Genomic DNA, 23,161 nt, shown 5'->3' on the forward strand with positions numbered 1-23,161 from the left:
GCATTTTGATAAACCTTTACAACATTCTGTAGAAATACACTGGGCATCAATCACCTTCTCTATTTTACTCACATACATTTAAAGAATCATATTTGAATGGAGACAGTTTAAAATAATTGTCTTAGTTAAAAATGTTAAGGGCCATTATAGAGACACAATAATAACTGAATTTAAAAAAAGAGCGCATCATTACAGGTCAATTTGTAGTAACATATTCGACTACAAAGTGGAGTACCCTGCGCTGTTTTCCTACATCCTTAAAGCAGTTACCCCCTTACACTTGAATAGCTCTTTTAGAAGGAGTTACAGTTCAAAGCATGTGGATTGCTGGAGTACAATAGCCACCATTGATAGTCTTCTAATTCAAAAGACCCTCTAACCTTTTTTTATAAGTAGTTCCTATATCTGCATACCCTCAAGTGCCTTTTGTGTACCCGCTAATGCTAACCCAAGATGTGTCATTGGGAATGGAGGGAGCTATCATAATGTAATGCTGCAACAGGTAAAGTGTCATTGCAGCTTTGATCAAAGGACACTTAACATTTTGTACTTGTCATTTTAACGCCACCAATTTTAATGGTTGTGGTTTAAATCAACATAGTCTTGTTCATTTCTATTTTGTCTTCATCTAATTATTATGTAAATTTTATTATTTTAACCCCTTAGGGACACATGACATGTGTGACATGTCATGATTCCCTTTTATTCCAGAAGTTTGGTCCTTAAGGGGTTAAAAAATAATCAGAATTCATTTTTATATACTTCCCATGTGCCCCTATTTGAGGTAGACACTCTATTCTGTGCCCAAACCCCTCTTTCCCTCTTTTCTGTTTTAAATGTTGCTACTTTCTAAGAGCTTCACGTTTGTTGTGTGCATGAGAGTGTAACAAATTCAGTCTTCAAACTACAATGAATATGTTCTTAAAATAGGGTAAATGAGAGAATTGTTCTTGTTTTGAATTATATTTTCACTTATATAAATAATTATCAATATATCACAAAGACTAATAAAATGTCTCGAATAACCCAGCCACGACCTCTAACGTTAAATATGCTTCTTCAGCCATTTGTAGTCTTGTTGGTATTAATTTTTTTATACTTACATTGTATTTGTTTTATGTTTTGCAGGTGAAAGAATATTACAATGTTTCCAACTCTTCAATGACTTTTATTCCGATCATGGTTACTAATGCCTCCTGCATTGTGTCTGTGGCTGCCTATACTAAGGGAGGAGTTGGTCCATACAGTCAAGCTGTGCAAATTGTAATCCCTGGAGATGGTAAATTATTATTCACAGACTTTAGACTAAATGATAATGTTAAGATATCTCTAGATACTATAATACAATTTTTGGGGCACTTACCTTTTTCTTGCTGCTGATGGGCATTTTCTGAAAAGAACTACCATGCAATATTTAATTTATATTCTCCTAGAAGGAATTTAGGACATTCCTTTTGGAACCCACAATAATTTATCACTTGATATCCTTCCTGCAGTGAACATATTTTATATATGGCAGGATATGTGTCCATGAAAACACGGCAGATAGGGCAGCCCTAAATCTATTGATATCGGTCTGTGTGTTTGTCTTTCTGTCTATCATGTGCAATTGTTGCTCTTTCCTTAACCCCTTAAGGACCAAACTTCTGGAATAAAAGGGAATCATGACATGTCACACATGTCATGTGTCCTTAAGGGGTTAAAGGACCACTATAGTGCCAGGAAAACATATTTGTTTTCCTGGCTCTATAGGGTCCTTGGGTCCCCCTCACCCTCTGGGTCCCCCTCCCGCCGGTCTCTAGGGGAAGGAAGGGGTTAATCCCTTACCTTTTTTCCAGTGCCGGGCTCCCTCGGCGCTGGGGAATCTCCTTCTTCTTCTGCCGTCATTGGCTGAATGCGCATGCGCAGCAAGAGACATGCGCGCATTCAGCCAGTCTCATAGGAAAGCATTCTCAATGTTTTCCTATGGACGCTGGTGACTTCTCACTGTGAAAAGCTACTAGAGGCTGGATTAACCCATTTGTAAACATAGCAGTTTCTCTGAAACTACTATGTTTACAGCAGAAAGGGTTAAGCTGAAGTGGTCTGGGTGCCTGTAGTGTCTATAATGGTCCTTTAAATGAATCGATTGGCTTGAGGACGAAGAGATTCATCCAGCATAGGCCACCATCCGATTCGTTTTTAACCTGACCGGTCTGTTTCAAAACAAATTGCAAGGGGTTCTATGCCAGATGAATCGATATGTCAGCAAGCGAAGCAATTAATCTATAGAAAAGTGCAACAAAGACACGTCTATTAATTAGAAAATGTTGAACAACTAAGGAGGGAGAAGAAAAAATAAAAACATTCTAGAACTAACCACTATTCGTTAATGAGAATATAACTGAAGTGAAGAACAGAATGGAAAGTTGTTAGTATAAAAAAGAAATGGCAGAGATGGAGAGACAGAATTCCTGGGTATTGGAAGATGGCAGTACTAGTTCTTCCTGATGGGTGAATGAGAAATCCTATGGTATGGTGAAGGGTTAAACCCATGTTGGACTGTTCATTTCATGCATTTATTTCACCCCTGCAGTGACAGTTGATATAATGTTGCAGTAATAAGGTTGGTTGTAAGCTTAGATCATGTTACTGATTAATAATAGTACACATTAAATTAAGTTATCAGAGGACATATGCAGCCATACCTTACCAATACGGCCAGTTGGGTTCTAAATCACTGCTGTAAAGCGAATAGCGAATATCGATGTGAAGCGAATCACAGACTTTTTTCATTTGCTACTGCACATAAACGCCTTAAGGGCACACTCCAGGCACCATAACAAGTACATCAAAATGAAATTGTCATGGTTACAGGAGTTCTCTGGGCTCTTTCTTACCTGAAGGGGTTAAACAGTTACGAATGGTTTAACCCCAAATGATGACTCTAGCGCTGGTTCTTGAATTCCCCCAGTGGCGTCTGGCTTCTCAAATTGACTATCCGGAAGTGCAGTAAGTCTCGAGAGAAGTGAGACGTGTCTGTCTGCGCTCTCTGTTAGAATGCTCTACTGGAATTTCAAAGCATGGGAAAACCTTTATAAAGTCTTTTCCTGCCCTGAAAACTCTCTGGGCTCATATGAACTTTTTTTTTTGTCTGTTTTTTTTTTACTGGTAACACTGGGAATTAATGTTGTTATTTTTTTAATTTGATATGCACTTGCACAAAAGCACGGGAACAGTAATTTACAATGTGCATGCTACTGAATGCCTTTAGTCCCAATTCAGTTTAAAATTGGTGTTTTGTACATATTACGAATCCTATGCACTCCACATGCTTTTGACAAAATTATACTTTTTCGATCGAAGGTAAGGTCAGGATTCCGACATTTTTACCAAAGTTTGTTTATTCAAACAAAATCAGGTGTTTAGTGAATAACCCTGTAAGTGTGCAATAGTTCTATAATGAAATATTTGTAAAAATAATCAAATGCTTCCACCGTATGTATTGCTAACTTTAAAATAGTGGAGATTTATAACTGAAAAGCATTGCATTAGCGCATTACTGTAAAGCAGAGTGCTACTATAGTGGCTTCAATAACATTAGAATAGTTATTATCTCTCTCTTTAAAGTACAGAGAATTGCTAACAAAATGTTGCAAATGTAACCGAAACACTATGGATTATAACCTCTAGTGTGAATTCTGGGAAATGCAAATTTTAGCAAAGTAGCCAAACTTGCAGCATAGTTTCCTTGAAGATTTCTGCCTAAAATTTTATAATCGCGTAGAATTCACTTTGAATTCAGCACCAATTCAGCAATAAGCAATTAAAGAAATTGAAACAATGAAAATTGAATCGCAAATAAAAAAATGAAAAAAATGACTACCATTAAAAAAAATCTCCAACTTGTCTATCACCAAATGGATAAAAGTAGTTCTATAATGCACTACCCCATAGTCACTTTGATGATTTATTTCGGGATCTATTTACTAAACAGTGAGTTGGCAATCCATGTTTTGTCTTAAACTGAGTTGCGAAATATATTCTTTGAAAATAATTGGTTTCACTTACTTTAGAAGTTTTTAATCCCTTGTTCTCTATCTCAGCGAACAAATATGGAGATTCAGTTACACCATATGGCCATCTTGTGGCACTTTCACCGTCTGGGGACTTTGACGAATTCGCAAGGAGACCCCAGACGGTGACATTGCCGCTGGGGTCCAGTGGCCACAGGAGCAGGCAAAGGTCTAAAATTTAAAATTCACTTGGAATGACTTTGAATTATCAGTAGTTCTCATTTTAATAAATATAACTGATAGTATACATTGCATTATTATATTTTCTAGGTTCAACATCAGCACCGTCTTCTACAGCAGCACCAGGTTATGGCAATCCTTACCTGATCCTTTTTGGATTTATATGCTGTGTAATTATATTGCTACTGATCATTTATGGTTTGGTGATGTTTGTCAGAAGGAAAAAGGAAACCGAATTTGGGTGAGTGAATGAGAAACCATATACAATTCCTAACAGTGCTTTATATATGTAATTTAGTATGTTTGTGTGCTGGGCAGGACGTAATGTATTTTTTTAGTTTTTTTTTATTTATAAATCCGACCTATTATTAGCTAGTGAGATAGCTGAAATTATGTACTGTACCGCCTTTAAGCCCTGTTCAAAATGCATGTTCTGGTCCCACAGATCTAAGGATAATATCTATATACAAGGGCATTTAAAAAAAAAAATATTTATATATTGGTGTATTCTTCCTTGTTATACCACACATGGATTATAAGTTGCTATTACCAACTAAAGACATTCCAAGCACTAAAACAACTACAGCTTTTTATAGAGGTATGTTTGGAGGCTATGGATTCACTGTGAGCAATATTGACTGTAACACTCTATGAGAGAAAGTGACTGTAACATAGAATGTGAGCTGTAGACTGTAACATAAAGTGTGAGAGAGGAGGGTGGCAATATTGTATAAGATAGAGACTGTAGCATATCAAGACTTTGGTAAAAGCCTGACAGTACTGAAACGTCGACAAAAAACACTGATGTGTACCACTATTACACAATAAAGGATTATTGCTTGTACCACAAAGTCATCTGAGTGCACTTATCTGGCAAGATATACTGTGTGTGCCGGGCTTGTGTTGGATATATAGACATAGATATATAGATAGAAATTTTATATCGTATTCCTAATGTAGTATTGTGGATATGTGTATTAAATAACATTGCATTTTTATTTTTATTTTGGTATGTTCTTCTTATTTCCTTTCTTCAAATGTGTTGTCTGTGTTGTAACTGACCATGTATGTTTTACCATATGGACTTCTTTACACATCGGCTTGTCCTTATAATATTTAATGTAAATATAATAGCATACATTACAATATATAGATACATTGGGTTTATGACAGACTCACCACTAGCGTCTTTTTAAAAAAAAAGTTTATTACATTTTTGTTTTTTTACGTTTTTTGTTTAAAATGATATATTATGTCATACTACATACAACTAGATATCTGCTAAGAAAATATATGAATCATAACATTCTACTAAATGTTGCTTTCCTTTAATTGTTTTTTGACATTGAGCGGCCATGATTCATATTCCGTGACCAGCAAGATCCCGAGTTCAAACAATATTCCAATGACCTGTAAGGGAAGTGAAGACCAGAAATGGAATTTTGTTATCATTCCTCCAATTTGTGACTCAGGACTAGAAAGCTCTAAATGTGTGCAGCTCAAAAAAAAACATGTCCTGTTCATTGTACATCTCCATCAGCAGCCAAGGAATTTGTAATGCGGGGTGTACTAACCCAAAGCTTTCACTTTCCCTATTGTTACATGTGTACCGTAAAAACAGAAAGCAGGCAAAACCAATAGCACTATTCTGCGCTTAGTTAACATGTCTAAACAATTAAAAATGAACAGTAATATTGTCTTAAAATTGCTTTTATTGAAGACTTCAAAACCTACAAAAACAATTATGGAATAGAAACAGTGAGCTCAAACAGCAGTGACAAAAAATAAGGAGAACAAGGAATTGACGGGTCCTCTCTGGGAACTTATAGCAAGGGAATTAGGCCAATCAGCACGGTAGTTTACATAAACAGAAAAATGGCATTGACCCTTTCAGAATAATTATATATTTCAAAAGGTGCGAGGAGCGAAATATTTTGTACCAATAGATGTGTGAGTAATAATAGCTACCAGGGTCTTTTTATTTAATTTAAAAAATACTTTTATTATTTGAAAAATCAGATCCATAATTAGCATATAAATATAAGAAGAATTGAGATAATGTGTGTTTTCCTTATGTATAAATTATTTTATTTATTCAACCATTGCTGGCATTTTAAGGGGATAAAAGATTTATTTGATACCTTATAAACTTAAGACTATTTACCAAACTGTGTGAAGAGAGTTGGTATGAATGAGGTTAATAGCATATAGCCTCTAGTTAACTATCTAAACCTTCTAACAGGATCTAACGTCACACCAAAAACACTCCTATATCCTAACTACATCTCATGTGAGCTCAATCACTATTTGTCACCATAAAGACTTTTTTTTGAGTGTCAAACTTTATGAAGTAGACACAAAGTAAATCTGTCAGACAGAATGAAATTCAGAATAAAATGGTGGCTTCAGAGGTGATCGAACACCAAATATTACACATCAAAACAATTCAACCACGTTATTTTACTTGTCAGTAGGAGCCATTTAAAACGTGGCTATTCATTTATTTCAAATTTATTTTTTTGAATTCTATTAGAATTGCTATATAGAAAATACGGGATATTAAGGGTAAATCGAGAGTGCCATTTGTCCAGTGCACACAAACACCGATCACTTCGATAAACACTTCAAGTAGTGTGCTTAACCACTGTTCATGAGACTTATTTTGAAATATCTAAGACAGAGACTCTTATTGGCATATAACCAAAAATAGATATGCAGACAGAATGAAAGAATTTATATGTGGCCACATACATAGAAAGTGGGCATCTGCCCAGATACCCTTCTAGCACATGCATTGTTTATGTTTGTGTTTTAACCCCTTACGGACACATGACATGTGTGACATGTCATGATTCCCTTTTATTCCAGAAGTTTGGTCCTTAAGGGGTTAAACAAGCCCTTTAACCTTTCTCTTGATATACTTGTTGCCCATCTACCTCTAGAATGTAAGCTCATTGAGCAGTGCCCTCCACCTGTATGTCCAGTTGTCTGGTTACAATTACGTGTCTGTTAGTCCACCCATTGTACAGCGCTACGGAATCTGATGGCTCTATATAAATAATAAAATAATAATAATTAATTACCACTCAAATTAGATTTACTAGCAAGCTAGCTCAATCCGAATGCTAGGTTTTAACTCACAGCTACATTCTTGAGATGACACGTTTACCGTATGTTATATATTAAGCTACTGATACTTATGTTCTCGGAGGGCCACCTCACTATGATAATCTACAACTATGGTTACCTCACTCTGATCCCTGAAACCTAATGAATGACATTATCTATACTTGAAAAAACAAGACATGTTTTTTTTTCCATATACAAGAAGATGTTACTTCTGTTTATCTTCTGTTATGACACACAATTGTGTACATGAGGCCTAGCATCTGTTACTCTTATAAGTTTCAATAAGAAAGTGATTAACAAAAAAATAAAATAAAAAGTGGACACCATTACCAGCCAGAGCAGGAACTGGTTTCTCTGCAGGGTAAGAACTGGATCAGAGGTGAATGTAAATGCGGTTCATGAATAAAAAAAATTTAAATCCGGAAAGAGACCAAATATATACATTGTTGAAAGAAAATAGGTTACTCATAGTTACATCAATTTGGATTAAGAGAATATAGCCCAAAAGACACCTTGCCATTTGGTATTTTTTAATTTAAATTTACTTGTCATAAAAAGAGATATTTCAATATTTTCATGAAAAAGAGTGTTTTTGTTGAATAAGGTCCAAACACAATTCAGCTAGAACATTGAGATTCTTTTTTTGGCGTCTGTATTTCTTCTCAGTCTCCACGTAACTCATTGTTCCAATTGGTGAATTAGCATGCCTTGTTATTATTATTTGAATTTTTATAGTGCCAACATATTCTGGAGTGAAGGGGTACATTTAACAATAAATGAGACAGTAACAAATATGCTACAGGAACAATAGTTTGATGAGAATCCTGCTCGAAAGCGCTTTATATAGGTTTGCAGATAAGGGCCGAGTGCAGCAAACAGTGTGTGGACATTTTTTTTATTCTTGTTTAAAACTTAGAGCTGATTTTAAATCATGCTCTTGCAAACCCGTAAAATATTTTTAGTACAAAATCATTTTCTTGGCGTAGAGAATTACATTGTGTTCTTTTGGAACGATTGAAAGCAAAACTGCTCAGTTGTTTGAACTTGTGATGAACCTTTTTTATCGTTACTGGCAATGTAACCAGGTAAACAAACACTGAATTACCAAACTAAGTAAGTAAAATTAAGCAGATTTAGAACAAACTCTTGCACTGCTTGTGCAAAACCGTGAAAGTAATTGGACTTATTTAAATCCGTTGGATACAAGATAATAAAACTACTGTAATAAAACCCTTTGTCAAACAGTATTATGAAAGTAGCAATCGCTTTGGAGACCAACAGAATGGTTAATAGGACTTTCCAACATCTCTCCGGTTTTGCATTGATAAATATGGTCTGTAGTTGATTACACACTTGGGGATCCAAATACTTTCTACATTTTGTGAATGCTCAGAAAATTAAAGCAATGTTTAGGCAGGTAGCGTACAAATTGTATAGGGATGTCATTAAGCTTTGTATAAAATTGTGTTAATGTACAGGATACTTTTCTGCATGACTTATCACTGTCACTACTCTTTTTTTTTATTTGACTAGGCACGCGTTCGTCAGTACGGATGATTCAGACATTGTTGTCAATTACAAAGCTAAAAAATCCTACAACAGGAAAGCTATTGAAGTGACATGTAAGTCAGATCCGGCTCAACAGATTTAAACAATTAAATGCGAGGGATGTGCTCTCTTTTACAGTTAAATGCCTGCAAGGCGAAAACACCTGATTTTTGTTCAGCATGTTCCAGAAATATAGTCATGGCATGTTGCCCTCTGCTGGTGAAATTGAATCATTATCATTGTTGTATGTACAAAATATGTTTTATATTTATTGAATAGTCTCATTGAAGTGGTTAGAGTACTTGGAGTATATGGGTTACATCCCCTCCATTTCTGTCCCTGGGATGAATCCGTCCAAAGATCGGCTGATAGATGGCTTAGCTGTGGCGTCACCAAAGGTTAAAGGAGCAAGTCTATATCATTAGGAATACAAAACTGTACTCCTAAGGCTATAGTGCCCTTGTCCATTGTTATATACAGATCTCCACCAACCTCTTTTTTCCAATAAAATTAAGGGACAAGCATCATTTGACAACATTTTTTTAAATCAATTTAGCAAACATTATTTAACAAATTTACAGACCAAAATAAAGCAAGATAAACTTTGAAAAGTATGTGATACATATTTTAAAACATACTTTAAAATTGGTGCGATTGCATTGGTGGGCACACCTCTCAGCTAGGGGAGTTTCTTCCGCCCCACCTCCTTTTTACCTACTCATCTCAACTTCAGACCACTCACCTAATGACAGAAACAGGGCATCATTATGCTGCAGCAGGAGGGAGAAAACCAACAAAAGAGTCTGCCCTGCATGATCATGCTAATTAGACCTCCTCTCTTCTCCCCCAGTCATGCGTTTCAAGGTCAAGAGATCTTCCAACTGCACATGTGTAAATATGTCAGACATGCCCAATGCACTTTTCCTGATTGGTTAGATCAGTGTCCCCCTTTGATTGGATGTGGAAAGCATAAGAAAAAAAAAGCAGGTAAACATGAAAAAATAAATCATATTTACCTTCTTTTTTCAGGCTGCAGAGTGAGTAAACAGTCTAATTCAAAGCTTACACTTTTGAACGTGACAGCTCTCTGAAAGTAATACATGTCCCTTTAATAGAATAAACAGTTTTCAACCTTTTTCCAGCATAGAGACTCCCTTCGCACTGCTCACCTGTCTGCCTCTTGTGAAGTCATGGAGCAGGCATGGCTTCATTTGGTGTTAATCCAGTCCAATGCTCCTCATAGAGGAATTTGGAACCTACTGTGCATGTGCAAGTGCACCCAATGCTACTTATAAGCTACCGCGTCATTTGACTGCGTTTTACTCGGTCCGTGCATCAGAAGTGCCTCTAGTGGCTGTCAGTATGACTAAAACTAGAGGCATCTCTAACCGCAAAAAGTAAATATTGCCCTACGTGCAAAATTTCAGTGTTTTACCTTGAAGGGTTAAACATACAGGACCACTGTACCCAGACCACTTTATTGAAATGAAGAGGTCTGGGTGACTTTAGTGTTCCTTTAAACAGATTCACACTGAGTGCCGGCAGGCTTTGGATTCCAGGAAATCCCTGTTTTTGTCCAAATGCTCCAGAATTGTTTGACTGAAAATCAGGAAATGTCACCTATAGGCTTTGTAGTACCTTTATTACTACTATAATGAGCTGTACTGGTTATGGCACTTAATGTATTGCATTTTAAGAGATTTGACCACCTGCCTGCCAGCCTCAGTGTTCCTCTTCATCTGTGTATGAAAGCTTTATTTTTGGCAGCAGAACAAAACATTTATTAAACACTCAGGTTATGTGTCAGATTGTACATGGAAAGGGTTTACAGTGGCTTCTGATGTCTAAAATTATGGAAATTGGGTTGATTGAAATGTATGATAATTGTTGTCTAATGTAACTTTTTAAAATCTATTTTTTAGTGAGTACTTTAGGGATTAACCAGGACCTGCAAGAAAAACTGGAAGATGTAATGATTGAAAGAAGCTTTTTACGCCTGGGAAAGGTGCTGGGAGAAGGTGATGAATTAATATAATTATGTATGCCATGATCAGAAAATGTCAAGGTGAACCCCCATAATATACAAACATATTTTCAAAGCCGATCTTGAGTCCTACTAACAGTGCAAATTTCCTGAATGACAGATACGAAAATGACCGTCAGTAAGCCCCAAAAAACTACATTGACCCCTTAAGGACGAAACTTCTGGAATAAAAGGGAATCATGACATGTCACACATGTCACGTGTCCTTAAGGGGTTAAAGGGTTACTGCAACCTCTATGACCATTTCTGTTTTCAGAAGTAGTCATGGAGCAGACAATCTTATATGGAGTGTTTCTTCTTGAAACGCTGCCTATACAGTCCAGTCTGCACTCTTGTGCCAGGGTCTATTTGCCTGTATGTCCCCTTGCTATCTCCTGTGATCTTACCAAGTTATCCTGCATTGCCTATATTATTATTATTCTTTTTATTATTATTGTCCTCCTTCTTGTCCATCTTACACTCCTTCCCTCCCCTCTCTCCTTGGCTTAGAGCGTATGCATTCACTTTCAGCCTATGTGATCAGTCCAGTCAAATGCTTCTCTATAAGAATAATTTAATTGGACTTTAGAGAGGGAAGTAGTGACGTGGGTGACTTGGTGAAAATGTATATTTGTAGTACCGATGGCAATTATTAGTTGACTTGACTCTAATTTTGTCTCTGGTCCTCAAAGGTGAATTTGGGTCAGTGATGGAAGGAGAGCTCACGTACCTTAATGAAACAACTCAAAAAGTAGCTGTGAAAACTATGAAGTGTAAGTAATTTTGTAACCAAAATCTGTTTTATGGGAAATGCATTATCTTACAGAAGATTAAACCTTGGTAGAGTTAAACAAAACCATAATAATAAAAATGCAAGTTTGTAATATTAATAAGAAGCCTTAGCATTATGATGGAAAGTCACATAGGTTTGTCAGCACTCCGGCGGATTATAGCATGCCCAATTTAAAGAAACTACAGAGTAAACACAGCTTTCAGCTTTGTAGGTGTTAAAACCCCTCTGAGAATCATAAACAGCAAACGGTTGGTACTCAAGAACAGAGCTTGTTAGAATCTGACCTTTACTTCAGCATTAAGACATGATCAATTAGCAGAGCAGATGATGGGTAAAGTAGGATCCACATTATACAGTTTGACCAACTATGAGCTATTTATGCAAAAGATAAATGATTTACACAATTTACTATTTATAGTGTCCAGTGTAGATTTGCATTACCCAGTCTAAATCTAAAAACAAGGCACTGTCGTGACTGCATAGTCCTTTTTTTGTTAGTGTGTGTATCACGTTTCCTTATGTGATTTGATTAATAAAACACACAAACATAGATATATGAATTTCTGTATGGGGTGAAATAGTTACTGAATGTCTATTATTTATCAATTTTTTAACTTGTATATATTTTTTTGTTTCAGTGGACAACTTTTCCCACCGGGAAATTGAGGAATTCCTAAGTGAAGCTGCTTGTATGAAGGACTTTGATCACCCAAATGTGATTAACCTTTTAGGTAGGTTTTATTTTTGTGAACATGGTAAATAAAGCTGATTGGTCACATCTGTGGAAAAAATTTATTTTGAATTCAGCAAAAAAAAAAACTAAGCTTTTATTTCTGTTATGTGTCTACTGTTTTACACATTTACAGTAAAACTATTTTAAACAGAGTGCAGCCTGGGCAATTAATATGTCTTGATTGTGTGTGTTCACAAGCAGTAACAACCTGCTGTCGTGTCATGGCTGACTGGACTAATCACAATATAGGCTTTGGGGAAAACTAAACCCTGAGGCTTTTGACATCTGATATACATTCATTAAGCAACTCTTGCAATGGCATATTTTATTTATGGTATTATGTTACCATATGTAATTCTACATGTGTGTGTGTCTGGTTTTTGTGTACAGTAAGTCTGCATCCGTGTGTGTATTTGTGTTTACAGGTGTCTATGAATGGTTGTGAGTCTTTATATGTTATGTCTGTAAGGATGCATGAAGGTTTACATGTGTGTGTATTGCCAGAACAAAGCTGTGCATTTAATTGGAGTGCAGTTATCTGTGAATGAACCTGCGTGTTTGTGTCAGGGTTATTCACTGAAGTGAAAATTTGTATGACGTCAAGTTAACAACAGTTAACAATGTAACCTTTTTGGGCAAAATAGCACTTGGGAAATCAAGTGTTTTCAGTTCAGCTGTTTTGGCATAAAATGTGAAATTCACTTTCCATATCCAATACAATCTTTTTTTTTTCTTTTTCTTTTCTTTTCTTTTTTTTTTTTATAATTTGCTGTTGCATCTAGAATACATTTCCATTACAATTGATAGTCGGCCTCAGCATGTTGAAACTGCTCTAGTACAGTGTTAGTATTGTCGACTAACAATTATAGTCGACTAAATATTTTTGAGATTTGGTCGACTAAAACTAAAACAATTCAGATGACTAAAATACGACTAAAACTAAAATGGCTTTTTAGTCAAAAAACTATGACTAAAACTAAATTGAAATTTGCCGCCAAAATAACACTTCCCAGAGCGGCTGTGGAAGGGGCAAAACAGACACACCAGGATTGGAAGAGAGACACCTAGTGGGGCTGGGAGGACACAAAGAGACACATAGGGGCTGGGGAGGGGGCAATAGAGACAAAGACTTTACTAAACCAATTAGATTTGACTCCTGTCGACTAAAATCTACTGGAGATTTAGTAAACTAAAACTAAAATGGCTTTTTAATCAAAATATTAAAAATAGAGATTTGCCAAAGTGAACACCGCTCTAGTAGTTGGAAATGGTTGAAACCTAAACGTTGCCTATCCCTGATAAACAGGGTTTGCCAATTAAACGTGAATTTTAAGCAATTCCTAAATTAAATTTAATTTTTAGGCCAAAATAGCCAAAGTGGAAAGGTTCTGTTACGTGTGTTTCCAGTTTAGTTAGTGTGGCCAAAATATTAAATCAACTTTGAACTCCCAACAATTTGCACTTTAAAAGGTATTGTTCCGGGCATTAAAGGGTTGCTCGTCTAGTTACCACAGTTTTTTATGTCAATGGGTGGTTGTTTTCCAGGTGTTTGCTTAGAAGTTGGTCCCAGGAGAATACCAAAACCAATGGTGATTTTACCGTTTATGAAGTATGGAGACCTGCATAGCTTTCTGCTGTCCTCCAGAATTGGCTCCGGACCTCAGGTAAATGACCTTGCAATAGCTTTGCTTAGTGGAGGTATCTTTGTTTTGTCACTGATGGTATGAACATCGGAAATTCCTATACTTTGTTTTGCTGCTTTTACGGTGACATTTACCATACAGTTTGTCATATTGCTCCTTAATGTCCTTCAATATTATCTCATACAACCATTTTGAAAAATTGTTATTATACTGCTTTATTCCCCAACTGGACTGCACTGTGGAATATGTTGGATTTTAAAATGTCAGTAAATATATATATTGAGTGCCTGAGTTTGCCAAAGGAATGCATTGCCTTCATAGGTGAGCTGTTCACTTGTCTGGTACTTAAAGACCTAATATCGATATTGCCATTAACGTGAATAATAACATTTCTTCTATTATCAGAACCTCTTTAACAGCTGCCATTGAGACTTTTTTGTTAATAGGGTAATCAGTGTGATGTTAGCTTTGCAAATGAACTTGGGTTACGGATTAGGTGTTCAGATGAGCCTTAAATCTCTGACCTATAATGCAATACATTTAGAATTGTCTCGATAATAGACTGTTGCTCTACCCAAGGCAGAGCAAATCTTGCTCTGTCTCTTTTGCGATTTAATTCATGTTAGGTGCAATAGATGCTGCTTCTTCAATGTCTAGACAAGAGCCCTCCTACTGGTTGGCAAAACATATTGCACATCATATTGTAAATATATGTATTACAATAGTTATAGCATTATAAGAAGGTATAAATCTCATTATGCCATTATTTTCAGCACGTCGCATTGCAGAATCTTTTGAAGTTCATGATTGATATTGCTACAGGAATGGAATATCTTAGCAGCCGAAATTTCCTTCACCGGGATTTAGCTGCTCGCAATTGCATGTGAGTTTAATTAATTTCTGCCTTCTATGTACCTATCTATTATTTAGCTCTGTATGTATTTACACACAAATACAACACCTGGGAAATGTGGAGCTTAATGATCACTTTGAGTTCACTAATCTATTTTTATTTAGTTTTTCTTTTTCTTTTTTCCCATATGTAACCGCAGTGTTTCCATTCTTAGTGCCTTAGTACAGCTGTACTTCACATACTGACTTACTGCCATATGATACGGATATAGGGGTGTATGGGTGCTTGTATGAAAGCCATGAGCAGTAACATTCTGGTAAAATATGAATATAGCTACTCCATATTATATCAAATAAAGAGTCAACCCCAGCCTGGTGGGTTTACGTATTAGCATTTCCCATGTCCGTATCAAACCTAAATTGGGAATAAAATGCTATTATCTCATCAAGGTGCCGCCTTACCGTTTGGATTCATTGCTTTGCTGCGTAAAAACCTTTTATATAGTTTAAAGGAAGACTGTAGACACTTTAACAATTTAACCTCATTGAACTGATTTTAGTGTTTGGAGTCCTCTGAAACTATTGCTCCATTCAGTGTTAAACCATTTTAGCGCAGTTTAACACTTAATGAGGGTACCTGGCTTCCCATTGCTCCACACCTATTGGAGGTATGGCTAAGGCAGAGATTTCACATTTCCTTACAGCCACACTGATTCATACCTGCAATAGCGCTGAGGATTGACACTCTCAGTCACAGTCACTCATTCCTGCTCAGGCTAATCCTTCCTCATTAACCTAAGCAGCATATAGGGAATGGTCTGCTGAGGACTCTTGTTGAGTGTTAAAACATTAAAAAAAAGTCTAATGCTGAGCGAAAGAACAGCGACAGAGGATTCCAGACAGACACTATAACCACTTCAATGAGATAATGCAGGTATGATACATACAGTGTTCCTTTAGTGTGTTTGACTTCCTATATGTATTATTCACAACTTATAACTATATAACTATATAACTTATAACTATATTAAAGTGGAACTACCCTTTTAAATGTGAATATAACATTTTCAGTGGTTTGTTCTTTTCATTTGTGTGCAGAACGGCTTGCAAGTTACTGTATTTGAAGTATAAGATTATACCTTAAAAGACAGACTGCAGGGGTTTTTAACAGTGCCCCTATAGTTGATGGATCGCAAATCCCATTAACAACAGAGGATGGAACAGGACCTGAACTTAATTCATTTATTTTGTAGACTGCTAGAATCTTGTCTGAAAGTTTGATTATGTAAGTAAGACTATCGATGGTTTCTTTACTCGTTTGTTCCAGGCTGAGAGATGACATGACTGTCTGTGTAGCTGATTTTGGACTGTCTAAGAAAATCTACAGTGGGGACTACTATCGCCAAGGCCGTATTGCTAAGATGCCTGTGAAATGGATTGCCGTGGAAAGCCTTGCTGATCGCATCTATACAATTAAAAGTGATGTGGTATGTTGTAAGCGAAGAAGTAGATCTGGATTTCAGGGTAACATTTTGAAATAGACAGGGATTTGTGGAAATAAAAACAGTTGATGGAGATTTAAATTAAATTAAAGGGAACTTATAGTCACGAAAAGAACAATCGCTATTTTGGGACTATAGGTTCCCCAAGAGTGACGTGATCACTGTCTACCCCTTTTGCTGTGTAAAATTAAGTAAAATAAAGACTCCTACCCAGACCCCTCCAATGCAGCAGCCTGCCCTTTGTTCAGTAATCCAGCCTCCATAGTTACATAGGCTGAAAAAGAAAAGTGCATTCATCAAGTATCACGATTTCTTACATCTGTTTTTGCTGCTGTTCCAAAAGAAGGGGGGGGGGGGAGAGAATCCAGTTTTAATAGCTTTCCAATTTTGTAACAAACTAGGAACAAATTGCAGATTATTCTATCTTTTAGTGACAAAATAAACTTGATTTTAATCATGACGAGGTGAATACTTGTATTCTTTCTGTACTGCATCTCCACATAACCGCAGAAATAAACAGAAACAACCAATCAAAACAAAGGTCACTGAGGTCACTTCCTCTTTCTTTACTGCTCGCCTCCTGATTCAGGTCAGAGTATTGTATGAGCCTCTTGTCATATCATAAAAGTCCTCCTTGACCCAGAATGGAAGTCTGATCTTTCCTTCGAGAAACTGTTACCCCACTTATTAAATATGTATATCCCTGAATACTATGGTTTTGCAAGTATTCATCCAGTTGCTGTTTAAACATCTGGACATAGTTGACAAAACCACCTCTTCAAGCAGAATATGCCACATCGTATTGTTCACATTGTAAAAAAATCCTTTCCTTTACCTTAGACTAAATCGCTTGTGTCCTATGTATAGTCATGTTTATGTATAGATATCCAGACAATGGATTAGCCTGAATATATTTGTATAATGTCATCATATCTGCTCTGAGGCTGAACTCACTCGCAATCTCCTCCAATCTATTGCTTCTCATAGAGAAGTTTACAGAAATCCCTATTGTAGGACCAGTGAGTGTGTAAGGGCGACCAGGATAGATTGGTGTGTGCATGCACTTTGGGTGGTATTGTTTTCTTGTTCCTTTGGTTTCTCTTTACATTAAGGCAATATTATCTGTTCAGTATCATGCACGTTGAAGTGACAGTTTTACACAGCACGGACATTCACACACACGCCAGTGATCTGTTATTATGCAATTTTTCAGAATCCGAAGCATTTGTCTGATGTGTTGTGTTCTGTTACTCCTCTTACATAATTCTGAGATTTGTTCCAGAACATACATATAGCTTCCTTTCAAATCTGAAGTAACTGCACACGGCTCCCTTTGTTAAAACAAATCCGTGGGTAATGGAGATTTGACCTTTGTTTCTGAAAAGATTCATTCAGATCTACTTGAAATATCATCCTACTTTTCTTGTTTGTTATCTATAGTGGGCGTTTGGTGTTACAATGTGGGAAATTGCAACCAGAGGCATGAATCCATACCCTGGTGTTCAGAACCATGAAATATACGACTACTTACTACTGGGCCACAGACTAAAGCAGCCACCGGACTGTTTGGATGAACTGTAAGTATTGTATACCCAAGAGATCAGATGCCACCTGAACATACAGTCCACAATCTCATTCTTATGACATACAAGCTTGCTCCCCTCTGTTCAGTGCTATGCATCCTCTATTACTATAAAATGCTAAGTACTTAAAGGTATTCTCTAGTGTCAGGAAAACAAACCTGTTTTCCTGGCACTGTAGAATCCTGGAGTGCCCCCTAATCCCGGGTCGCTGAGAGGTTCAAACCGCTTCAGTCACTTACCTGAATCCAGCGGTCTGCCAGCGGGGGAGACCTAATGTTCATCAATGGCAGCGCTCGCATTAGGATCTCCCCATAGGAAAGCATTATTCAGTGCATTCCTATGGGGATTCCGGCGACGCTGGAGGTCCTCATGCATAGCGTGAGGACGTCCAGTGTCGTTTAGACTACCGAAAGTCGGCTAAGAATCCTGAAGTTCCTCTAGTGGCTGTCTACCAGACAGCCACTAGAGGAGGACTTAACCCTGCAAGGTAATTATTGCGGTTTATAAAAACTGCAATAATTACACTTGCAGGGTTATGGGTGATGGAAGTTGGCACCCCGACCACTTCAATGGGCTGAAGTGGTCTGGGTGCCTACAGTGTCCCTTTAAGTCTCACTGCTCAAATCTGTTACTGAGCTCCTCTGAGAAGCGCAGATCCTGATAATCCTGCCATTGTATGTTACTGCTTAGTTTCCTGACTTGTCTGTTCTTGTTTAACTACAAGCACAGTTCATATAGAAATACCACACATATGACACCAAAAACACGTTCATTTAAACATACTGAGATACGACATATGTGTTGTGGATAACTTTCATTTGTTTTTATTTTTCCTACAATTTTAACATGAGTAAACAGTGATGGCACTTCTCACAAATGGTTGTTTGCAACTAAAGTTCTAGTTTTTGGTCCAATTGTTGCTTTCAACCATTTGCAAGTTTTATCTTTAACACATCCATCGCCTAACTGGAATGTATTATGAATATATTCAAAATATGAATATATGAATAGTATTTTTAACTCTATGAATTAAACTTATATCACTTTTACATCTTCAGGTTTGAACTGATGTACCTTTGCTGGAGAGCAGATCCAGTTGACCGTCCTACTTTCACAGTACTTAAGCATCAACTGGAGTTAATCCTCAAGGGTTTGCCACCAATTATGGACAAGAATGATGTTATTTATATGAACACCAGCCTGCCAGAAGACAGTGCATATGAGACACAGGACCCAGAGTTAAGTGACATGGATTTACACCTGGATCCTAGCTACGTATTGCCAATTTGTAACTCAAAGACTGATACCACAACTGTCACTGTGGAAGTCCACGAACCTAAACTGGTTGAGGAAAGATATATTGTTGAAGGGTTTTCCGATGAACAAGATGTGGCTGTAGAACAAACTAGTACTCCGTTGTTGCTTGACATTAATGCACGTAGCAGGGCACCATGGTGCGACAGCAGCATGCATTCAGCTCACAATGCATTGACAGATGGGCTTCTCTTTGCGGACGACCCTGCAGACGATATAGAAATTGTGCTATAGAACATTAAACACTCTCATTGCCCTGACTGTGCCAGTAACAGTATTATGGTTTGGCAAGATATATTTTACTAGTTTTGTGGAAAACATTTGTCATTAAACCAACAAGCAGTATTATGTATATAGCAATATAGATGAACATTGTATATAAATAGATCAATATCTAGATTTTTATTTAGGCAGTGACAATTAGAAAGGCCCATGTAAATGGGAAAAACGAAATCTGAATTGTTTATTTGCGCCGACTGATTAATTTGTACTGCAGTACAAGACTTCTTTTGGATTGTGCCTTACGTGAAAAAAAGACATATAGTGCTTTGATCAAGGGCATTCTACACTGATGCAAACACTCTATCTACACTGAAGAATTTACTACCTCTCCTGGATGCTTTATCAATCACTGTCATTGGCTAGATTTCATTTCTCCTGCCCCTACATTTAGAGCCGATGACTGGGATATGCCATGTGTCCTGATGGCTCGGTAGAAGAACAAACCACTTTGATTTTGTCTCTACAGATGCACCAGTACTGATATTATACTTTCTTTTGAGAACTTTATTTTTTATTTTATTTTTTGCAGAACAAGAAATTTATTGAAATGGTCAGTAAATGTTGAGGACTAAGCATTAACACAGAAATATATATGTATTTTTTTCTTATGAAATTAATGTATGTTACCAATGCCAATCGTGATTATTTTATTTCTTTTTATGTGTACTAAAAATGTGCTCTCGGTTACTGTTACCACTGGGTAAGACATTTGTTATTGGTGCCGGAAAGATCAATTTTCATATTTTGAGTGAAAGATATTAATATCAATGGATTGCCAATTTTAAGTCAAAAAAATTAAACTGGAGGAAAAAAATCTCTATTTGGACTAAATGTACAATTCTCTGTTGAATTTCCAAATATTACTCTGGAATATGGATTTCAGTCGACCTTTTATTAAGTCTCACACACATCCACTTCACTAACTAATTTGTCAATAACAACTCAAAAATGGTGTCTAGATCACATAGAGACCCAGATTCTCCAGGGTGTCCTTCTGTTCCTAACACTGCAGTCATCTCAACACCCCTCTTTTTCCCAATAATTAATAAAATAACAACTATGGAAGACAATAGATAACAATCTAACACTCATCAGAAATAAACATAAAATACTAAATCCTAATCTTAAACTTAGAACAGTTTATCTGTATAGTTAACATTCATAAGATCCAGTGTGCTTTCCAGATTCACATGGGCATCTGGAGGGTGGTCTTCTTTGCCTTGAGGGTCATATAGTATTTGGTTGAGATAAACTGGTCTCTGAAGGAGTAACCAAGGGTTGTAGATCCCCAGTAAGTTTTGTTGCTGAATGGGATCATTCTGATGTTCTGTATTGTAGAATTTGTTCAACCCTTGGGGGTTGCAGGTTCAAATCCCGGCAGGGTTGAGCCTTTCTAAGTCGATAAAATGGGTACCATTAAATTGGGTAATAGTAACATCTCCTGGATATTGGGCAAAAGTAACATCCCCAGGACATACTTGGAAACCATAGTAATCTGAATGTATCTTTCCTGGTTAAATATTTTTTTATTATTATTTTCAGGTATTTTCTTCCTCGGGCCACTCGGGTGGAAACCACATGCCAGATATCCTCAATACCTGAATCCTGTGATTGTTTTTTTAACTGGTGGAGATCTAGATCTCATCTGTTCTACATGGCGGCAAACTGTACCATCTAGTTAAACTTTGAACATTTTCTTGCTCATGCTTAGTATTGTGATGGCTGGAATCTGTATATACTGACCACAGTAATTTCTTATCCATACTCTGGAACACTCATAAATATCAAACTCTGGAACACTAGAAGTGTCCAACTCCAGTTTAGGATGTTCTGACCTGGTCAAGAGACGTTCTCAGAGAAGTTAGAAAGTCAGAGAAGGTCTCAGAGAAGTTTGTGAGAGACAGCTAAATGAGATATTAAAGTTTTTACAAGTCGTTCAGTCTGTCCATTGCAGGCAGGGAAATGTGGAGCTGTCTTAGAAAATGCTTAGATTCTTCTGATTTGGATTGTTGACCATTGTCTGAAACGAATGTTCTAGGTTAGTCCAAATCTTGGAAACATACTGGAAGGTATAACAATGGTTTGTTCTGATGTAGTACATTTGAACCACTTATGGCCACTTAGAATGAGCATCCACAGTTACTAAATACATTTGTCCATCTGCTGATCCTGTAAAATCATTATGGATTCATGTTCAAGGCTCCGTGGGCAATGGCGAAGTTTTTGAGAAATCAATGTTTAGATTCTGCTGTGTGTGCACATGCATTGCAAACAGCTAAGAAAATATATCTGTATCAAATGTTGGACATCTAATATATTCCTGTGCTCTTTGCTTAAAGGGAAACTCCAGTGCCAGAAAAACGATCCGTTTTTCTGGCACTGGAGGGTCCCTCTCCCTCCCACCCCCCAATCCCCGGTTACTGAAGGGGTGAAAACCCCTTCAGTGACTTACCTGGGACAGCGGCGATGTCCCTCGCCGCTGTCTCCGCCTCCGCGACGCTCCTCCCTGTGATTACGTCGGCCGGTGGGCGAGACTAATCTCGCCCACTGGCCGAGGAGACCTAATGCGCATGCGCGGAAATGCCGCACACGCGCATTACGTCTCCCCATAGGAAAGCATTTAAAAATCATTTCAATGCTTTCCTATGGGGTTTTGAGCGACGCTGGAGGTCCTCACACAGCATGAGGACGTCCAGTGACACTCTAGCACAGGAAACCTGTGCTAGAAACTAGGAAGTGACCTCAAGTGGCTGTCTAGTAGACAGCCATTAGAGGTGGAGTTAACCCTGCAATGTAATTATTGCAGTTTATGAAAAACTGCAATAATTACACTTGCAGGGTTAAGGGTAGTGGGAGTTGGCACCCAGACCACTCCAATGAGCAGAAGTGGTCTCGGTGCCTGGAGTGTCCCTTTAAGCGTAGTAACTTCAGTGCCCATATTTTTAGCCAAATAGAAATTATTACATGTGAACCCCACAAAAGACATACTGAGTCATGCATACTTTCATTGCATTTGTAAAATATGGCTGAAGGTCAGGGTGAACTACTTAAGGCCACTATGACAGAGCTCTCCTACTCCGACTGAGTAGCTCCGCCCAGTCCTCTTCCTAGCCACGATCAGGGACCTTTGAACGCTTCAGCCCCAGTCACCGAAGCTTGACTGGGGTCTTTCAGGAATTTTTCCACCGGACAAGGCTGCAGCTCTCTTATTCAGGTATCGTCCCCTTTGCCTTTGCTTCTTCAGCTCTTTTTTTCAGTCAGGTAACCATATTTCTGTCTGCACTGTGACTTGCTACTGCCTTCACAAAGGCACTTGTGGCTCTCAGGCCTAGCTCTTTTTAGCTTCTTGGGATTCAATGAAAAAGCAGGCAGCCAACAGGTCTGAAGACTCTATTACTGGGATCCCCACATAAACCAATCAGGACGAACAGTTCCAAAAGGAACTAACAGACATTTCTTTATTTTGGAAGAGGCCTAACCTTTGGGTACTTGTCCTTAACCCCTTAAGGACCAAACTTCTGGAA

The 23,161-nt window shown here is 37.4% G+C and overlaps 1 protein-coding gene across 2 annotated transcripts in view; it reads left to right on the plus strand.

Moving 5' to 3' along the window:
• The window catches only part of MERTK (MER proto-oncogene, tyrosine kinase), a 133,116-nt gene extending 112,679 nt beyond the window's left edge, over positions 1-20,437 (plus strand). For both annotated transcript variants that reach the window (XM_063443667.1, XM_063443668.1), the window contains exons 10-20: positions 1,129-1,279; positions 4,326-4,476; positions 8,898-8,986; positions 10,835-10,930; positions 11,628-11,708; positions 12,367-12,459; positions 14,007-14,125; positions 14,878-14,987; positions 16,284-16,443; positions 17,899-18,035; positions 19,100-20,437. In XM_063443667.1, the coding sequence (XP_063299737.1) occupies positions 1,129-1,279; positions 4,326-4,476; positions 8,898-8,986; positions 10,835-10,930; positions 11,628-11,708; positions 12,367-12,459; positions 14,007-14,125; positions 14,878-14,987; positions 16,284-16,443; positions 17,899-18,035; positions 19,100-19,589 (1,677 nt within the window). In that variant the 3' untranslated portion in view covers positions 19,590-20,437. The remainder of the gene's footprint in view (positions 1-1,128; positions 1,280-4,325; positions 4,477-8,897; positions 8,987-10,834; positions 10,931-11,627; positions 11,709-12,366; positions 12,460-14,006; positions 14,126-14,877; positions 14,988-16,283; positions 16,444-17,898; positions 18,036-19,099) is intronic.
• The last annotated feature ends 2,724 nt before the right edge of the window (positions 20,438-23,161 follow it).

This window comes from Pelobates fuscus, chromosome 2 (assembly GCF_036172605.1).
Source record: "Pelobates fuscus isolate aPelFus1 chromosome 2, aPelFus1.pri, whole genome shotgun sequence".
Lineage (NCBI taxonomy): Eukaryota > Metazoa > Chordata > Amphibia > Anura > Pelobatidae > Pelobates > Pelobates fuscus.